At 37.9% G+C, this 20,235-nt stretch overlaps 1 protein-coding gene across 3 annotated transcripts in view; it reads left to right on the forward strand.

Annotated features, from left to right (window-relative positions):
* The window catches only part of LOC123356967 (nucleoporin p58/p45-like), a 59,106-nt gene extending 39,264 nt beyond the window's left edge, over positions 1-19,842 (forward strand). For 2 of the 3 annotated variants that reach the window (XM_045000224.1, XM_045000223.1), the window contains exons 14-16: positions 510-608; positions 3,907-4,002; positions 14,919-16,983. In XM_045000224.1, the coding sequence (XP_044856159.1) occupies positions 510-608; positions 3,907-4,002; positions 14,919-15,088 (365 nt within the window). In that variant the 3' untranslated portion in view covers positions 15,089-16,983. Of the gene's footprint in view, positions 1-509; positions 609-3,906; positions 4,003-14,918; positions 16,984-19,528 lie in introns of those variants that run through there. The other variant, XM_045000225.1, reaches the window with a different exon arrangement.
* The last annotated feature ends 393 nt before the right edge of the window (positions 19,843-20,235 follow it).

Raw genomic sequence — 20,235 nt, forward strand, 5'->3', positions numbered from 1 at the left:
TCATGAGTAGCTTTGAAGGTTTCTAGTTATTAAATATATTGGCTATTGGTAACACGATGGTTTTTAGTCGTGTTAGTGTCAGTTCTCTTCTTTTAATTGGAACTTGATACTAACTATTAAAGTTAGATTTTTAAAAAGATTCTCCTTCTGCTTTCAACAGAATGTGTGTCAAAGTAGTGTCACATTTAAGTGTAGTTCTTAAAAGATTTTAATAAATTATTAAAATAGGTTTATAAGGTTAGACTGAATTTGTAATAAAAATACTTCACTATATATTGTAACTAGCTAGTTTTAAGTAGTTTCACCTTACATTGTGTTCAGTATTTTCTTAGATTTACCAGGTGGACATAGAGGCAGTTTGGGGAAGAATTTTGAAGAGGTAAAGTTTTGGGGATTTTAATGGAATTTGTTAAAAGCAATAATGTTCACTTTTATCAAATAATTACATAAAGGATCTCTTTATCATGAAAGAGTAAGGCAAGTTTGTTTTCATTTTTTTTTTATACCAGGGCCACAGCCATCTCTGGGAGTTAGTTTTGGAACGCCATTCGGCTCAGGTATTGGCACTGGCTTGCAATCAAGTGGCTTAGGTTCTTCAAACCTTGGAGGTACACTTTAACTTTTCTAATGTTTCATTGAATTATTATACAATACATCTGAATTTATTACAAACTTTAAACTTCACTAAGAGGATGATCTGTTTCAGAAGTAAATCTTCAGTTTGGCAAAAGTAAGGCACTTGGAGGGAAAAAGTCATCTGCATTGTAGAGCAAGAGTAAGATAAACCACAAAGGTTAAATCTAGTGTTGACATTTTTAGTGAACCCAAAGATGCAAGAGAGATGGGCATAAGATAAGCATGTCGGCGTTGCATTTTTGAAACCAGGAAAGTACCAATTACTTTGTAACTAGGACTTGAATTTATTTATAGTTTACTAAAGGCTTTAAAAGTAGGTACCCACAGTCTTAAAGACAATCACATTTTATTTGGATTTGAAACAGCAGCCAGAAGAATTTATGTTAACCTAATTAAGAAATTTCTCCTGTGTACAATTGAGTTCTAACTCTTAGAACACATTTCACCTTGTTTATCAGTTCAAGGATTTAATAAGAAACTGTACTGAAAAACTATCTAATTTGCACTTGTTCAGGGAACCTGTTTGTCAAAGCATAATTATGTTCTGCTACATAGCTTTCCAGTACAGAATCCAGTTCTGTAAAATGTTTGCCTTTTAATGCTGAGATCCAAAATCCTTTTTGTCAAGCTATTCAACCTCACGACTTCTGAAAAAGAGGAAAATTCTCTTTTGTTTAAATTAAATATTTTTTGACTGACTGGAGGGAGTAGGTAGGAGAACCTTCAGGAGAGGAGCAGTGCCTTAAAGAGCAGGTAGTGAGGTAAAAAAGATAATTTAAAATTTAATGACTATTGCTTTCTCACTTGAAACATAGGATTATTATTAACAGGTGAACTGAAAAGTGTCAACATGTAAACTTCACAGAACTATATAGATATTAAAATTCACTTGCTATTAATGTTGTGTGGTGCAGTGTATTTACAGTAGTTTGAGATCATGTTAAATGACTCATCATTTTAAAGATTAACTACTTTACTTATCTTTTGGAATTAGTTACATTATTTATAAATTCCAGAATGGTCCTCATCAGCCAAATTGTAAATTTGACTATCTATGGAAGTAGATTTTGTGTGTACCGATAACAGGAAAAATTACTAATCTTCATGGGTGGACTAAAAGAAGTATATACTTGTTTTGAGTAACCCTATAGCATGTTACATGCTGTACAAACACAAAGGGAAGGCCTGGTCCCTCCCTCAAAGACGTTGTAAACTACAGTTTGTTCAGATACTCTTTTAGAAATGTTGCTGATGCAAGTTACACAAACTTGTTCTAGCGAGTAAATAAGAGCTAACTACTGGTTAGATCTTGAAGCCTTAATTTTTAAGCTTTCTTTAGTAGCCCTTTGCTTAAGAAGGCAATTTTTTGATAACTTTTTGCCATAATTGTATATTATCTTGTAAAATCCTTAACTCCTTTTGTTTGAGTTTGTAATTTATTCTGCAACATACGGACTTGACACATGGTGAAGGGTAATTTAACAAAGAGAACTTAGTACAGCAGGGGGGAGAGAGAGAAAAAACATCCAGAAATGGGGCTCCTGGAAACAAATAGATAAAGTGAATACTTCAAGGATTCAGAAAATTAAATACTTAAATCAAGTAGTGTAATCATAATCAGTTATTAGACGCACATTCTCCAAATTATATTCTTCGCTTGCAAAATTTCTTACTGGTCATATTCACAAGTTACAGTCTTAACAGTTGCATGTATAGTTAGTATTCTTGGAGTGTAGATGCCTGCTCCTTCATTAATTAAAACAACATTCCTGTACTAATGGTACTAACACCTATCTGATAATCCATTTATAATCGGATTGGGCAAAAAATGGGAAATGTTACTTCACCGAGCAACCTTACACTCATACAATATGTGGCATTTGTTCACCTGTAAAATAGAGAGATTTCTCTGATACAAAGGCAAAGTCCTCTTGTCTACAGAATAAATACTTTGGAACCTTACATGTCCTGAATTACTACAATTATAAACCTAAAAATTCATATTTGTAAATTAAGACTAGTAGATTTTACAGTTCTGCTAAAAATGTGAATATTTTTCATAGCTTTTTAACTAAAGCTTGAAAATAAGGGTATCATTTAACAAGTTTGAACACTGTTCTCTCTTAAAAAGAATCAGTTAAAGCTACTGAATGTATTTTTAATTTTTCCTATCCCATAGCCTCTTCCTCAAACATCAAATGTGTGCTTACTTTTCCTTGTATATGTTAATAGTAAACAGTATTTTAAAAAATCTTACATTCTAAGCAAATTTTGAATGGTCTAGTCTCAAAATATAAACATCTCAGAACTACTAAATCAAATTGTTCCTTGAGATTACAGAACTATAGAGTAAAAGATGACTGCCCTTTTTCTGCGGGGATGTATTTGAGTAGTTCGTATGAAATCCTATTTCATACGAACTTAGTAGTTATAAGGTTATCAGAGCCAGGTGACCAAACTAATTTCATGTATTTGTTTTCCTGTTACAGTGATTTCTACCTCTAAGAGTGCCAGATACTTTATTATCTTAATTATTGGAGATTTTTACCTCATACTTTTCATTTCATCTAAAGTCTTGTCTACACAAGGAAGTTGCAATTAAAGTGTGGCTTATTTTGATTTAGCTTAAACTGATCCCTAATCGATTTAAGCTGAATTGAAAGAAGCAGGGTTTAAACCAAATTAAAGGTGTCCATGCAGCCTTTGGCACCCATTTAAGTAAATTTGGTTTTAAATAACACCTTTAGTTAAAGTGGGGCAATCTTTTTATCATGTAGACAAGTCCTGTGGTTACTGGAGCTAGAATTCCAAGCCTATTCATGTAATTTAAGTCAGAATTTGCTTAGGTTTATAACCTATTGGTGGTGGAGTGACATGATGTCATTGAACTCATCCTCTTTTTGTATTTAATAGAATAATGTGACTATGACTACAGACATTTCCATTTAATTGCAGTAATTGTTTATAGCTCAATGCTTACCATTCAGTATCTGATTTTTAAATAAAACTTCTAATAGTTTTCTATGATTCTCAGACACTTTTCTGTTTGAGGATTGCTTGGGGCAGGGTGGAGGGGTTGTTTTTTGCAGAATTCATTTAGTGCTGCATTTAGAGCAGGACACTTTGAGTAGTGAAACAGATTTACTAAAAATAATTCTTAGGATTAAATATGCTTTTAAATTATTGTCTGAAAACTATACATTTTAAATTGCAGTGTTCTGTGTTACCAGCTTTTTATGTTGTTGCATGTCTTTACTACTCTTCCACTAGGATTTGGAAGTAGCTCTGCTTTTGGAAGCACTGCCACAGGCGCACCATCATTTGGATTTGGAACTACAAATAAACCCTCAGGAAGTCTTAGTGCAGGTTTGCTTTTATCTGAATTCAAATTTGTCTTAAAAGTACAAATGCATAATCCAACTGCCGGTTTCACTTTAAAAAAACTAATTGAAAACAAGATCATGTATATGCTTAAAGTTGCCTTTACAATAAAACTCTTGAAAAATGTTATTTTAACTAAAATATTTGCTTTAAACTAAATTGATTATTTTAGAGGGGGGAAAAATCAACCCCTAAAATACCCCTTTTTAGATGCTATCTTCCCTAAAAGGGAACTACTGATTTCAATAAATGATAGCTCCAGTTTTACTAATAATTTACAGTTAAAAAAAAAAATCACATCAGATGTAGTTTGGGGCACAGGAGACACGGCTTGCTATTTGAATACAAGGAAAAGGTAGACTTTTTAAGGTTATTTTAAGTTTTGTTGTTTTTTAAATGTTCTGCTTAATTCACCAATAGTTAGATGCTCTTATTTTTTTTAGTCAGAATTTACCTTACAATAACTAAACGTTAAGAATATCTTTGTAAAACTAAATACCTACATTTTATATGCAGAAAGGATATGCAATTGTCTGTTTGTACATTCATAATTCCTATATATAAATTAAGAATTTTATTTTGAAAACTTGTCTCATTCTGAGGCCTCTCATCTAGTTCAACATTTGAATGCATTTTTTATTTCATACCTCTGTCAGTTTGGCAACTTCCTGCTTATTACTCATTTCATTCTTAATCTTTTATTAGTGATAAAATAGATGTAGAATCTTGGACCCATTACTCCCAAACTTTGGGTATTTGAAATCTGACTTTCATTTGGCACCCATGTCTAATTTTCTAATTAGCTTTAGTTATTAGAACATATGTTTATCATAGCTTGTGCTTTCTAGAAAATTAGAATAGATGTCTACCTTCCAGGATTGGTTTATGATAGTATTTTTATTTGTTTTTACTTTTGTTTTTCTAATTACAACTGTTTCTAAAAAACAAGGGTTTTCAGTAATGCTGAAATAATGTTGCTGATTTTTCCTGTGGACTCTTCTGGCTCATATTAATTTATGTATTACATCAAATAAGGACTGCATTAATTTTGACCTCTAGTGTGTAGAATCCATGCTTTTTCTTAGTTTAGGATGATTCTTTTTTCAAAGGAGGCCTAAAGAATGCTTTAGTTTAAAACAGCGCATTACAAAATGGAAATAAATGTTTGCTTGATTTTGGTGGCTAATGCTCATGAATGCATAACATCCTGGTAAAGTGCATGTCGTCTCTGTTAGTAAAATCTGCATATTGCAAAACTGGAATGCTAGCATTCTTCGTGTTTAGTAACAAATGCATATTTTATATAATGTTCAAATTTTTTTACTTTTATAATAATTAAATTTTCTTACAGGTGCCTGCTGCTTAACTTATTTTTGGCTTAATGTAGTTTATTTGCCAATTTTTCATATATTAATGATAAAAATGTCAAGTTCTTCTTTGAGTGATTGCACATGTGCGTTCCACCCTAGGAGTGTACGTGCCCTAAGCACAGTTGCTGGAAATGTTTCCCTCAGTGGTACCTGTTGGGGTGGCTCAAGCATCCTCTGGTGCTGCATGCTTATAGTGCTGATATAAAGTGCCCAGCCAGCCCCATGCCCTTTCAGTTCCTTCTTACCACCTGTGATGGTCACTGGAACTGCCATCCTTGCTTTGGCAAGTTCTCTGTGGTCTTCTTTTTCTCATATTTAAATAGATCATAGACTCATAGAATTGTAGGACTAGAAGGGACCTGCAGAAGTCTTCTAGTCCAGTCTCCTGCACTCAAGGCAGGACTAAGTATTATCTAGACCATCCCTGACATCCATTAGCCCCTTCCTAGATCCCAGGGACTGGTATGCTGCCCTCGATTAAAGAGATGCCTTTTTACATATATCAATATACCAATATGTCATTAGGTTCCTCAGATTTGTAATGAACCCTCCCATTCGGCCTATCTGCAGCTACACGGATGTTTACAAAATGTCTGGCAGCAGTGATAGCCTTTCTGAGGAGGTTAGGGGTGCAGGTCTAACCTTATCTAGACCACTGGCTAGTCACCAGACCGCTACCATATGGACTTCGTACTCGTAGTACTTCAGTGGGTCCTCATCTCCCTCAATTGGTGGTTGGATCTGTTCACTGTTTGTTTGTACAGGTGTTCCCTTTATACGGCCTTTCATCTCCGGAGGAACTTTCATTCCACATCAGTGCCAGGGAGCTCAGAGCAGTTTACCTGGCCTGTCAGGCCTTCCTGCCACACGTTATGGGCAGAAATTTGTTTGTTCTTATGGACAGCACTGCAGCCATGTTTTATCTCAACAGACGAGGAGCTTGCTCTTCCCTCCTATGTCAGGAAGCGATTCAGCTATGGGAATTTTGCACAGCCCATCAATCAGTCTTGTGGCCTTGTACCTTCTGGGAACGCAAAAAGACCTGACACATCACCTCAGCAGGACTTTCTCCAGTCACCACGACTGGTCCTTTCACCAAGACGTAGCGAGAGACATTTTCCAGCAGTGGAGGACTCCTCAGATAGATCAGTTTGCAACCTGGTACAACAGAAAGTGTCACCAGTTCTGCTCCCAGTGAGGTCACAGTCCAAATTTTATCATGGACGCCTTTTTGATATCATGGACAGGACGCCTTTATTATGCTTTTCCCTCTATCCCGCTCATGCACAGAGTACTGCTAAAGATGACCCAGGACCAGGTCTGAGTTCTTCTGATAGCCCCAGCATAGCCCCATCAACACTGATTCTCCACTCTGCTAGGCCTCTCAGTGATGACCCCATTCCGCTTCCGTTACACCTGGACCTGATCTCTAAGGACAACAATCGGCTGCTCCATCTGAACCTGAGCTCCTTTCACCTAACAGCCTGAAAGCTCCATGGCTAAATCCCAGAGAGCAGGCTTGCCCACAGCAAGTTCATCAGGTCCTATTAGGTAGTAGAAAGAGCTCCACCAGGGATACTTACTTTTCAAAGTGGAAGCGGTTCTCTGTCTGGGCATCCCAATGCAGGGATTCACCCACACAGTCATCCTTACAAGAAATTCTTGAGTATCTATTATACCTGAAGCAGCAAGGCTTAGCTATTTCCTCTGTCAAGATTCACCTTGCAGCAAAATCGGCTTTCCACTATTGGGTGGATAACCGGTCCATGTTTTCAAATGACATGTCTGGTTGATTCCTCAAGGGCCTACAAAGGTTATACCATCAAGTAAGAGAGCTTGTTCTTCCCTGGGACCTGAACTTGATCTATCAAAGCTTATGGGACCACAGTTTGAATCTTGGGCAACTTGCTGTTTATTATACCTCTCCTGGAAAGTGGTTTTCTTAGTGACCATCACTTCGGCCAGAAAGGTCTCGGATCTCCATGTCCTCACATCAGAACCTCTGTACACAGTCTTCTTTAAAGATAAGGTGCATTTATGTCCTCATCCAGTTTCCTCCCAAAAGTGTTTAGCAATTTCATAGCAATCAGGCAATCTACCTACCTACCGTCTTCTACCCGAAGCCACATGTAAATAGGGAGGAACCATATCTTCACTCATTGGATGTTAGATGCTCTATGTCACTTTCTACATAGAAAGGACTAAACTGTTCCAATAATTTACCCAACTGTTTGTAGCTGTATCTAATATGATGAAGAGTCTCCCAGTCTCTTCACAGACAGTTTCATCCTGGATCACTTCATACATTCATAATTGTTATGACCAGGCAGGTGTTCTGCCACTAGCTTACCTGACTGCTCATTCCACACAGTTGCAAGCATCAGCAACAGCATTCCAGTCACAGATCCCTACTCAGGATATTTGCAAAGTAGTGACCTGGTCATCGGTGCACATATTCTCCTCCCATTATACCATCACTCAGGAGTCCAGGGATGATGCCAAATTTGGTCGAGCTGTCCTGCAGTTAGTATGTCCATGAATTCTGATCCCTCCACCTATTCAACTGCTTTGGAGTCACCTAGAGTGGAATGCACATGTGCAATCACTCAAAGAAGAAAAAACAGTTACTAACCTATAACTGTTGCTCTTCAACATACATTGCACATGTCCATTCCATGACCCACCCTCCTGCCCTTCTGCATTGGCATTTTCCAGAAAGAACAAACTGAGAGGGTGCAGAGTTGGCTGGGCACTTTATAATGGTGCTATATGTGCATGGCACCAGAGGGCATTCAAGCTGCCCTGGTGGGTACCACTGAGGGAAAACTTCCAGTGAGTGTGCTCAGGGCGTGCACACACATGGAATGGACATGTGCAATACATCTCACAAAAGCAACAGTTACAGAAGGTTAGTAACCTTTTTTCCCATTGAATTACTGCTAAGTGCAAAACTTGCTTAATCTTCATAAGCAACGTTGTTACTCTACTATTAAACATTTTTAAATGAATGGTATAAAAGGTTTAAGGCATCCAGTACTTTAAAGATTTGTGTTACAAAGCAGAAGTGTTCATTAAAACCCTGATTCGGCAAGGAACTGAAACATATGCCTAACTTTAAGCATGTGTTCAAAAGCGTTTCTGAACTGGGAGATCAATAAGGAAATGTTATGAATCACTTAAACCATATTGCAAATCTAAACAATATCATTTAAATTGAAGAGATTATGGAAATCAAATCTCCAGATAACTTTGATAGTGTATAAATTACATTAATCCTTGCCTGTGTAAAATGGCCTCTGGATTGAATGTGATTTTACAGTATAGATTTACTTTATGGAGTAACTGGGCTTGGATACACTTATTAAAAAAAAAAAATAGAATCTGACATTTGTCAGTCCTCTTCCCCAGGCACTGTTTGCAATACTTCAGCACTGAGACCATTGTTTTATAGAACCTTGCGATTGTCCTAGGTAATGAGAATTGTATTTTGTTTCTGCAGCTTTTTCTTAAATCAGAGTCAGTAGGGTGGTTTGGGTCTAGGGGAGCACGTATGTGCCATTATTGCAGCTCTTGAGTTTAGACCTGACTCCTCTTCCCTAAGATGTTACCATAAATTTCGCTGCAGAGGACAGGGGGTGGTGGGGGAGGGGAGCTTGCGGCCACAACAAATAACACTGCGGGCCGTGTGTTTGAGATCCCGATCTTGGGGTGAATCCTTGTTCCTAAATCCCAGTCATCCAGTGCCCCTGCCAGCCAGCACACAGCACCCCAGGTCAGTACTGGGAAGAAGTCCACAGCACTGTCAGGCAATAATATAGGACCATTGAAGACTACCTCCGTATTGGTTACCACCATGGCACTGAAGACTGGTATTGCCTTCTCTAGGCAATGAATATATCTAAACAGACAAATGAATATTACTCCCAACATCAATCCCCCTCTGTCCAAAGGAGACATTTAGAAACTCATTCTCTTTGCTGGGACTGGAGGACTGCGCCCAAAGACAAATGACACCAACTCAATTTCTGGCTCAGTACTGAAAAGGTACAGGGCACCTTCTGTGCTTACTCGTGACAATGCTGGAAGCTATCAACATTGACACTCCCAATAGAAGCCTTAATTAATGGTTAAAGGTAGAAGCTAAGTCTCTGGCACCACATTCCACATCAATGTCACTATGGTGGGCACTCGTACACACCTCTGGTCTCTTGGTACTGAGTCCTCCTCAAGATCAGTGCCACCTCTTGAGAAAGCTTTCTCTTTTTCTCCTTCACTGGGGAACACCTTCATTCTGCCGTCTAGCAGTTTCAGTCATGGAGACCAGGAGAAGGCCTTGCCCTACAAACCAGGGATGCTCACTTCAGAGCCTTGACTCATCCACCTCAGGCATGGCAATGGTCTGATCAGCATTACCAGAGCCAGGTGGATCCCTTTTGGTCCTATTGGGCATACTGAGGACCTCCATCTAGTATTCAGGAGCTGGTCTCCATCTTACCACTCAATAAAACACAGGCCATGGTCCCTTTCTGTACCACACCCCCATCTGTAGACAGGGAGGAGCAAGACTAGCATTCACAGGAGAAACATTCAGGTCCAGAGCCCTCTGAGCAACACCTTTCATCCTCTGAGACCAGTCATTATCTTCTCCCAGTGAAACACTCTTGTTTCCTGTACCAGTCCCAGGTGATTTTAGAGCCTTCCAGAGGCTGCTTTCTCATACAGCTGAGATCCTCAAAACAGAGACTTTAATAATTGAAGGAGACGCTCCCAAGCTTTCAGATATGCTGCATTCTTCTGCTCCTGCCAGAATAGCACTGTCAATTAATGAGGGCATCTTAGAACCAGCTAAGACTCTATCAGGTGTCAACAACTTTGCTTCAAACTGCTTAAAGAATGGAAAAGGAGTATCAGTTACCCCAAAAGGGACAATTTTATAACCACCCAATTCCAGGTTCATTAATGGTCTCTCTTCTGCCCACAAGAAATCTAAACCCTCCAAAAGATGAAGAACCAAATAAACTAGACCTTTTTGGAAGAAGTTCTGTCTATCCAAATGATCATTACCAGTATCAAAACAAATCCATCAACTGCAATAAGAAACTGCCTCAAACTTATTGGCCACATATCAGTTTGGCATGTATGGGACACCACTAGCCAAACTTTACCTATGCCCATTACAGAGCTGGCTAAAGTCTATCACCCCAGGAGAAATCAAATGGGTATGAAACTTATGATCCCTGCTCACATTTTATCAGAACTGAATGGAAGGTCAGACCTTAAGAGCATTCCACCCCTCCTCCTACAAAGATACTGATCACAGATGCATCAAGAACAGGTGGGGCACATCTTGGCCAACTCCATGTACAAGGAATTTGGTCCCTAAAAAGTATGACTCCACCCATATACGTTTTAGAATTACGGGCAGTCAGATTAGCGTGCATTGCATTCATACCTATTTTACAGAATTCCACGATTCAGATTCTCAGAGACAGTATCATCAGCAATACATTTATATAAAACAAGCAAAGAGATTCTTGCTTATCACTCCTGTGTCAGGAGGCAATGAAAGTTATGGACGTGGTGCCAACAGAGGATAACCCAAGTAACTCTTCATCTTCTAGGAGTTGGCAATGATTGAGACCTCCTAATCAGCCAATCCGTTACCAACCAAAAATGATCTCTGAAGAACTCCATCGTGTCAATATTTCACCAATGGGAATATCCCATTATAGACTTGTGTCATCAAACAGCACAGTGTCCAGCCTTTTGCTGCAAGGGGGACATGAGACACTTTTTGTGTACCATGAGATCAAAGACTCATGTTTTCACCCATTACTTTGATCATTAAAGTGATGTGCAAAATTCATACAGATCCCGATAGCTCCATATTGGCCGAGACAATTCAGGCTAACAGATCTCCTCAAGACATTTATTCAGCATCCAATACCACTTTCAGACTGTCCAAACATAGTATCAAAGAATCAAGGTCAAATACTAAATCCAGACCTGAAATTGTTACATCTGAGCCTGGATATTGGCGGGTTGAGTGCTATTGATTTACTGTTCTCTACAAGTACAGAAGATCCTACTGCAAAGCAGAAAGCATTCCCCAAGTAAAATGTATTCCTGTAAATGGGAAAGATTTTCAGTTTGGGCAGCCCCACACAACCTTGACCTAATGGAGGCTCCTATACCTAAAGTCCTTGATTTTACTTTGTATTTGAAACACTTTGGACTCTTAATTCAATTATGGTCCACCTTATAGTGAGCTTAGCATGCCATTCTCCAATACAGTCATGTTTATTTTCTCTCCCTTGCCCCCCTTTTTAAAGCGGTTACTATATACTTACCTGTTAGCTGGTATGGTATTTTACTATTGTTCCTACAAACCTAATGGAAATCCTCTCTCTGAATGCAGTCCACACTACCTTGCTGTCAAGATGGCCTGTTTTGGTTGCCATTGCATGAACCAGGAAGATCAGTAAAATAAGACCTTTTCATGGCCAGCTCTCCTTACACAACATTAAACAGAGGTTAGATGGTGTTGAGACTTCCTCCCAAATTTATTCTCAAAGTTGTGTCAGACTTTCATTTGAATCAATATGTTAATCTTTCCATTTTCTTTCCAAAAGCCATAGTCTTGCAGGGGGGTGGGGGGAGGGTTGAAAAGGAGGAAAGAAAATCAACAACTTGGATGTTTCAAGAGCATTGTTATATTATCTTGATAGGGCAGAGCCCTTTAGGCAGACCTCCCCATAAGTAGCACTTTTAAGGGGCACACCACTTCTTCCAGGAGGATATCTAAATGGATTAACCAGTGTATTTCAGTCTCTCACATGACTGGTACACCTTTTCCTCTAAACATCACAGCTCATTTCACTAGCGCACAAGCTGCCTCTTCTGCATGCTTCAGAAATATCCCTACATCTGTAATCTGCAAGACAGTTATTCGAGTGATCCCTTTCCTTTTGTTACACTATGCCCATGACCTGGCCACAAGATCAGATGACAAATCTGGCAGCAAAGTGTTACAATCACCTTTTAATCAGTGGTAGTCAGAGCTCCTCTATCTCACCTTCCAGATGGGGCACCTAAAGTGAGATCCACACACATACCTGAAGAAAGGCGGGTTACTCAATCTACTGTAACTGGAGTCTTTGTGGTGGTGTCATCCGTGTGCATCCCAGGACCCGCCCTTCATCGCCATTTTTTTTAGAGTCCTCATTACCACGGATTCTGAAGGAACTGAGGGATGGTTGTGACTGCTTTGTCCATGATGGTCTTGGATGGGGGCCACGAGGACATTGTACGTTGCAGCATGGCTCAACATACATTGCTATTCGGAGATTGCAATATCATGCACAGGAATCATATGGTAGTCCTAGAGTGCCACATGCATATTTCAAAGAACCACGGTTACTGTAAGGTATTCTTTTCTTAAAAGAAAGATCAGTTGTGTGCACAGTGAAGGTTTTTTCACCAAATCTGCAATTATAGCAAAAAGAGAGCTATCTGGTTCATCTGATAGGGTTTTGGGTTTTTTAAATACATTTTGCATATGGCTTAATCCTTTTGGCAGAGTTAAATCAAACAAAAGTTTCACTGAATACATTATTAAAGTCTAATCATATTCATTGCATTTCCTTGATCATATTTCTAATTTGATATGAAAAAGCAGTTGAATTAGGGATTAGTACTTCACTAATTCTTACTGTTCCATATATTCATAATTTTTAAGGCCAGAAGGGTTCATTATGATCACCTAGTCTGACCTCCTGCATAACAATTTCTGCATCAAGAAGCAGGTACATGAAATATTGCAACATATGGAAATCTTCAAAATAAATCATGAGTCAAGAGTGGTATCCCAAGAGCGAGGATCTGCATAGGCAGTAACTGAATTATCATAATGGGTTACAATCAAGGTGTAGGAAATGAGTTTTATTTGTGTAACTCTTGAAGAGGCCAGTATAGCATTTGTACCTATGCATGTTTCTATTTGGCATGAAGCACCCAGGTGATGGACAAAGGTCCAAATTGAAGTGTTTGCACAGTTATTTATGCACAAGTCTTAAAGTGCTGTAGGATTCATTCCTTTAGTGTAAATAACTTGAAACTGAGTTTCATGATTCTTTATTTCTGATGTAAATAATTTTCAATAATAGAAGTGAGAGGACATCAAATTTGTTTAGGACATAGATAACTTTGCGACTCAAATGAGGCATATTTTGGAAGTAAATTAGGATGTTTTTTTCCAAACCTACAGATATTTATAGCATTGTGGCAGTGATACTGAATATGAATATGGAGATGCTTTCATTTTATGACTCTCTTTTATACTTGTAACTAGTACTGGTTAAACTACTTGTTACAAATAATGCTCATTAAGGGTCTAGCTCCTTTTCTGCCTGAGAATAGCTTGTGAACCAATCCTAATTTCTGTTAATGTTTCAATTATTTGTGGTCAGTAAATGATTTTTATCCTTTTCATGATTGTTAAATAGATTAATTCACATATTCGTTAACGTGACCAATCGCACTCAATCATCATCTCCCTGAAAGTTGTTAAACAGGAGAAGGATGAATAATGAACTTCTACTATGAATTGCAGTTACAAATCATGCTAATCTTTCAGAACCTCTTAAGATTCTCTAACACTTTCATAAATATCCAGCTATTGTCCAAATACCTATGCATAACTAATATGACCTCACAAATCTGAGTGAACAGCACTTGGTATTTTTACTTGCTTATTATTGCAAGACAGTATTTGACCAGTTCTATTTTGTAAATTCTTGAACAAAATTCCTCATGTTCACTTTCAGTCTAAAGGAAGATTGATGGATTTCATTTGTTTACTTTAGCAACATCTTCTGAGCTATTCTTTGTTTTTTCCAAAGCTTGCTGTCTTTTGTGCACTAATTCAAAAGGGCTTTTTTAAATAGCTAAAACTTGTCATGGATGTTTAGTGTTTACTTATTTCCCTTTTAGGTTAGGACCTGTGTTGCACATATTAGGAAGACAGTGTGGTCTTGTTAAGAGGGCACAAGACTGTTAGCTCTCTTCCAGATATGCCACTGATCTGCTGAGAGACCACAGGCCAGTCACTTCACCTGGTCTGTGCCTCTACTTCTCCCACCCTTTGTCTGGCTTGTCTAGGTAGATTGTAAACATGCAGAGACAGGGACAGACGTGCACAGTGCCTTGCAGAGTAGGGCCCCAATCTCAGTTGAGAACTCTAGATGCTACTGTAATACAGATAATAACAAAGGAAATAACTATTACCCTATAGGGTATAGTAACTTAGATGTTACAGTGCAAGCACTGTATGCCTCTGACTCAGTGCAGCAAATCTAAAACAATGTATTAGGAATGCGACATAGTATTGTGGGTCCACTTTGATATCTTCAGAGTAGTGTAATTACTAGTAATTCAGTAAGTAACTATCCCTGGTAAATTGGAGTGAGGGCAAATCTGAAGTTATGATTTAACTGACTTCTGGTTTTAAAATATTTTTCCTTCCCATACAAGGCTTTGGCAGCTCAACTACATCTGGGTTTAACTTCAGTAATCCTGGCATCACAGCATCGGCTGGCTTGACATTTGGGGTGTCTAATCCTGCATCTACAGGTTTTGGGACAGGAGGGCAACTTCTTCAGTTGAAGAAACCTCCAGCTGGAAACAAGAGAGGGAAAAGATAGACACACTGTTGGGGAAAGGGGAAGTGAATCAGCTTTGTTCATCCTAAAAGTCTATTTTTCTAAATGGATGCAGTAATTAAATTGCATCCCAGGAGATTTATAAAATTTTGCTACGTTTCACTATTCTGGAATATGAAATGTAATCATATTGAACAACTATTTTCCTGTGAATAGAAACCCATCTATGTATTTTTATTTTGGTTCTAGTTTTAGAAATGTTCTATACTGCATTATTAAAGAATCTTGTAAAACCATCTATTTAACCTAATGGTAGTAGCAGAATATTTTTTGTTAACAAGCTTTATACCTAATGGTAGTAGCAGAATATTTTTTGTTAATAAGCTTTATACCATATGAATATATGCATATTTGGTTTTTTTGTACAGATAAAATATATTCTAGTACAAATACTAGAGTTCATATCTTCTGTTCCTGGATATGGCCTTTAAATCTACTTCAGGGTGTTTCTTTGTGAATATCGATGTAAATATAAATATATATACAGTACAGTGCACACGTTTGTGTGCATGTATTTGTATATATAATAAAAACATGTGAACTTTGCCCCATAGACAAAACTCTCCATGTTTCTTTGCTTTGTGTGTTCACTTTTCCATGTTTCAGGCTTCCACATCTTGATGCTCATAGGAATATCAAATAGTAGTCCCAGGCTGTAATATTTTTGCAGCTTGTTTTTTAAAGACGAGCTGAAGTACTGTTCACTATTGTATAATTCTGGCAAATAGTGTTTAATTGCCTGTTTGTCCTCAACATTTTCCTTTCCTTAGCTAGCAATCACTCCAAAGAGGAATCTGGAGAGACTTTCAAACAAAGGTATTGTCACAGCTGGTGTTGCCAAACAGATCTCTCCTGGGCTGGGCTTCATTTGTGAGGCTGCTAGGCTTCCGGAGATTGCTTGGGGGCAGAGAGTTGTGAAGCCGGTGGTCTCTTCTCTCTGTGGGTGGTGGATGCAGACTGTGCCACTCTAATGAAAATTGTAGCTAACCATTCCAAACAGAGTTGATTCACACAGGGCTACTGGCATTGACTCCAAAAAGAGTTGCTTACCTGCCCTTAACACCCGTCGCTGCCAAGGAATGAAGTAAAACAGTATACTTTGAGGGTAAGCTATTGTAACAGTAGAACTACCAGTCTTACAAGTGCAGCAAACTTCATGTTATGGCATCTTGGCACGTTGGGCTGCATCTCTAGCTCAGACTGCATTAAAACAGAAACAGCAGAAAAATCTCTTACAGAGTGTATATGGAAGTTTGGAGATAAGTGTAGCTTTTAATATAGAGGTTGTTTTGTACATAATGTGCATCCAAGTGAATAGTCAGTCACTTTCACCAAGGCACCTTTTTTCTAAAACAGGTATTATGCATAATTTTCTAGTATGAAGTCAGTTGCTTTCAATTGTAAAAGTGTTGTCAAGTACTGTTTTGTATGTTCTGGAAGTAATGTCTGCATACAGCAATTACTGGCCTTTGACAAATGGGGTTTTCTGTTTGTGTTCAGAAATAAGCATATTAGTTTTGAACACAGAACTTTTCACTTTTGTACACTTGTATGTTACTGCATCTAAGAGATGAGCATTTTCTTTGGGAGGCAGTTAATAGTGTGTGCGTTTTTGTTTTTTAAGGCAGAATTAAAAGCTTAAAAGTCCATTTCAACTTAAACCTTTTTCAAGGGTTTGCATTGGGCTGTAATCAAAATCCTGATATTTGTATTTCTTTATCGCTTTTTTTAAAAAAAGTTAAATTTAAAATGTTGAACCACTGGACTTTCTTGTATTGTATTAATTTGTGAAACTAATTTTTTTAAACTGTGTGCTGTCTTTGTCCACATGTGCAACCTACCATTGTGCAAAACAATAAAAGAAATGAATGCTGTGATCCTAGTCATAATTATTTGTCTATTTGCAGAATCTGGTCCTGTCACCTTAGTTCTCTTGTATGTCATATTTTAAAAAAAGCTTTAAAATCATGTTGATTGATTTTGGCTAATGTATATTTGCTCTTATTAAAAATTGAGTTTTGATCTCTGAATTAAAATCTTAGGACTTTTGTCCATAATCCTTTATCTTCTCCCACAGCATGTGAACGCAGATGATACTATACTGCAGCACAATGTGTGCTCTTGCCTTCTCATGAATGAGGGTTTTGCACTGTAAATTTAATTTCAAAACAAAGTGTTAATTTGCTTTGTGTACTATAGTCCATTGTCAGCAATAGTTTTGAAAGCTATAGAATTTTGGACTGCGCTAAGCAAATAAGCTGCAGCATTGGCTAATTCGACAGATGCCGCTAAGACATCATGCAATAAGCAGCTGTGCCTAAGTGTCTTTTAAAAATGAAATAGTTTGAACATTTGATCTAATCAATTTTTCTTTTAAAATAAGAAAACTACCAGAGGAAAGGAAAGTATATAACTTTAACAACTGATTGAGCTCTCTATGTATATAGGGCCTGATTTGCATATATGTTAAGGCCCCTTTACACCTATTTACACTACCAGAGACCACCATTTTGTCCATGTAACTCTCACTACAGAATAACTGCCAGAGAGTAATAGAGCTACCACTAGACTGGCCATTTCCTTAGTGTCCTTGCAGTCCTTCCATACTCCTCAGTTTGTCTCTTTCCTGTCCAGCTGGGTTCCTGCACCATGCCTGCCAAACTCCCCTGTTGTTCACTTGTGCTCCTGCCAAGCTGGCTTTTTCAGCCCCACCAGTTCTTGTGCTCCCTTGGAAATTGGGGTAGAGGAGGTGAGAGGGAGGTAGCTCTGCACATCTTCCTTCTCACAGGGTCCTCTAGAACCTAAGGCCAGCCCTTTACATATACATGTAAGTCAAATGTTTGTTAAAATACTAAAGTTGTATTTTGAAACTGAATTATGTCCATATTATGTTTTTAAAATGTGGTTAAGGTTATGATTATTTTAGCTTTGCTTTTTTATGCTTGTTTCATCAGGGACAACTCTTGTACTGTTCATTTATCCCCAACCTTTCGTCATACCATATCAATATAAATAATCTAGCATCAGTAATGCCAGCTCTCCTGTGATTAGTTCTAATATCTCTATATTGAATGGCCAAATAGGAGCTTTGGGAGAAGCAGCTTCTAGGTTTTAACCTAGGAATTAAAGGCATTTACCTCCCCAGTGTATTTGTCTGTATTTGTAGAGTGGGAATTAGCGTGACTTAGACCATGCATTGTATGTCGAGCCCCACCATAGCATAAGAGCCAGCCTAGCCTCCCTCTTCCAAAGCTCCACTTCAAATTTAAAAGAACAAAAGATTTCACCGTATGAAACCAGATCATTTGTCCATCCTGTCTAGTTTTTCAAAAATTCAGCTTGGGATCACTAATTATGAGCTTGGGGCTAAATAAATGCTGTTTAGATGTTTAAATTTTCCTTATAGCACACAGGAGGTTCTTTGTCATCCAAAATCAAACTAATATGCAAGGTAAGTTTCAGTACTACATTAAGCACAAAATAAGGAATTTTAGGAATTTTATCTTTAATGTAGGCTACAGAATGTATTTTTTGTTGTTGTTGTGAAACAGGTTAATCACATAGTTGGGGAACACAAAGTAAGTAATAGATATCCTTGTTCTGGGACCATTTTTTCTGTGAAGATCTTTCTTCTTAGCATCTCCCTTCAAGGTTTGCAGCAATTTTGCAATACAATACTTCTTTCGCCAGGTGGCAGGAGACTACTATTTTTCAGTTTGCCAAAGACATCTTATAAAGCCCTGTAAGGCATTATTGCTGTCACATAGTACACTAGCTTTTGTTTTCAGATCATTTACACAAATAGTTTCTTTTACACAATGGAATTCTGAAAATTTCTACCAGTCACGGAGGGTTGGATCAAGCTGTCCCATGTGAATCCAGTACTTGGGTGCCTTTTACTGACAGCCCTCCCACCTACCTCTAGGAGTTCAACCCTTTTAGCCAATCACAATTACCATAAAAGGGGGCAAAGAGAGAAACCGTTTGGATGTACAATTTAGATACCTAAGATAATATATCCGAGAGCCTCTAGTGATTAACAAGCACAAATCCCATTCACTTTCAGTTGAATTTATGCCCTATGTCACTTAGAGGCAGAATTTTCCAAAAAAAACACCATCTGCCATTTTGAGGTAGTTTTAATCATTTTCCGAAGATCAAAACAATATGGGTATGTTTTTTCTGGGCTGGCTGTTATGATTTGTAGATTCCTGTTGGGCTCAAAGAATTCAGTATTTATGCATATTTCTAGGAAGGTTTTTGGTTGAGAAACTTACAGGCAAAGCCTTCAGTGTGCTCTGATGTTGCGTCTACCTTTAACAGCTGATACTTTGTTCTCTGACCAGCCTCAAGAACTTTTTTCTGCTATGGTACTAAAATCTCACAATCTGAATTGTTTTCCTCTTTTTCTTTTCACCTCAGGCATCCCTGTACAGCATTTACTGGGCCAGCACAAGTACAGTAACATCTTAGAAAGTAGTGAAATTGCATCCAAACTCCGGTTCTGATCAGGGACTAGTCTGTACCTGCTGTTCAAGAAACTCCCTGTTTCTCACATCTGTGTGTTTTTAATATGGCATTGTAATGTGACAGCAAGACCTGCCTCTGAATTGCTTATCTTTTATCATTGTTATGAAAGCAAGCGAGAGTGATTGGATTTTGATAACACACGGTGTTAACCCAGTGTAAGCAGAAAAAGAAACAAGGACTCAGCACTTTTTCAAGAATCAAGTAGCTATTAAATAAAACAATTAACACTCGGAAAAATTACATAGCCTGGAGATTATAAATAATCTGGTAAATTCAAAATATTGTAGAACCACAGTTTGAATAATCCATAGTTGGATAGGACCCTTACAAGAAAAAAGTATTGGCCAAAGGTGACAAACCTGAGTGTCCAAAGCGAACTCCATATTTAGATGCCTAAGTAAAAGCTGCCTGACTTTCAAAGATGCTGAGTGATTCTAGCTATCTTTGACCTCAGTAGGATTTGTTGCGTGAAAATCTGTCTACCTTTATTTCAGTGCCTAAATATGGATTTAGGAGTCAAATTTAGGCATTCATGTTTGAAAGTTTTGGCTACTACTTTCAACTTCCAAATAAGGATACATTCTCTCTAGGGATCTTTA

Source organism: Mauremys mutica, unplaced genomic scaffold (assembly GCF_020497125.1).
Source record: "Mauremys mutica isolate MM-2020 ecotype Southern unplaced genomic scaffold, ASM2049712v1 000102F_np12_subseq_7507455:7611277_obj, whole genome shotgun sequence".
NCBI classification, from domain to species: domain Eukaryota; kingdom Metazoa; phylum Chordata; order Testudines; family Geoemydidae; genus Mauremys; species Mauremys mutica.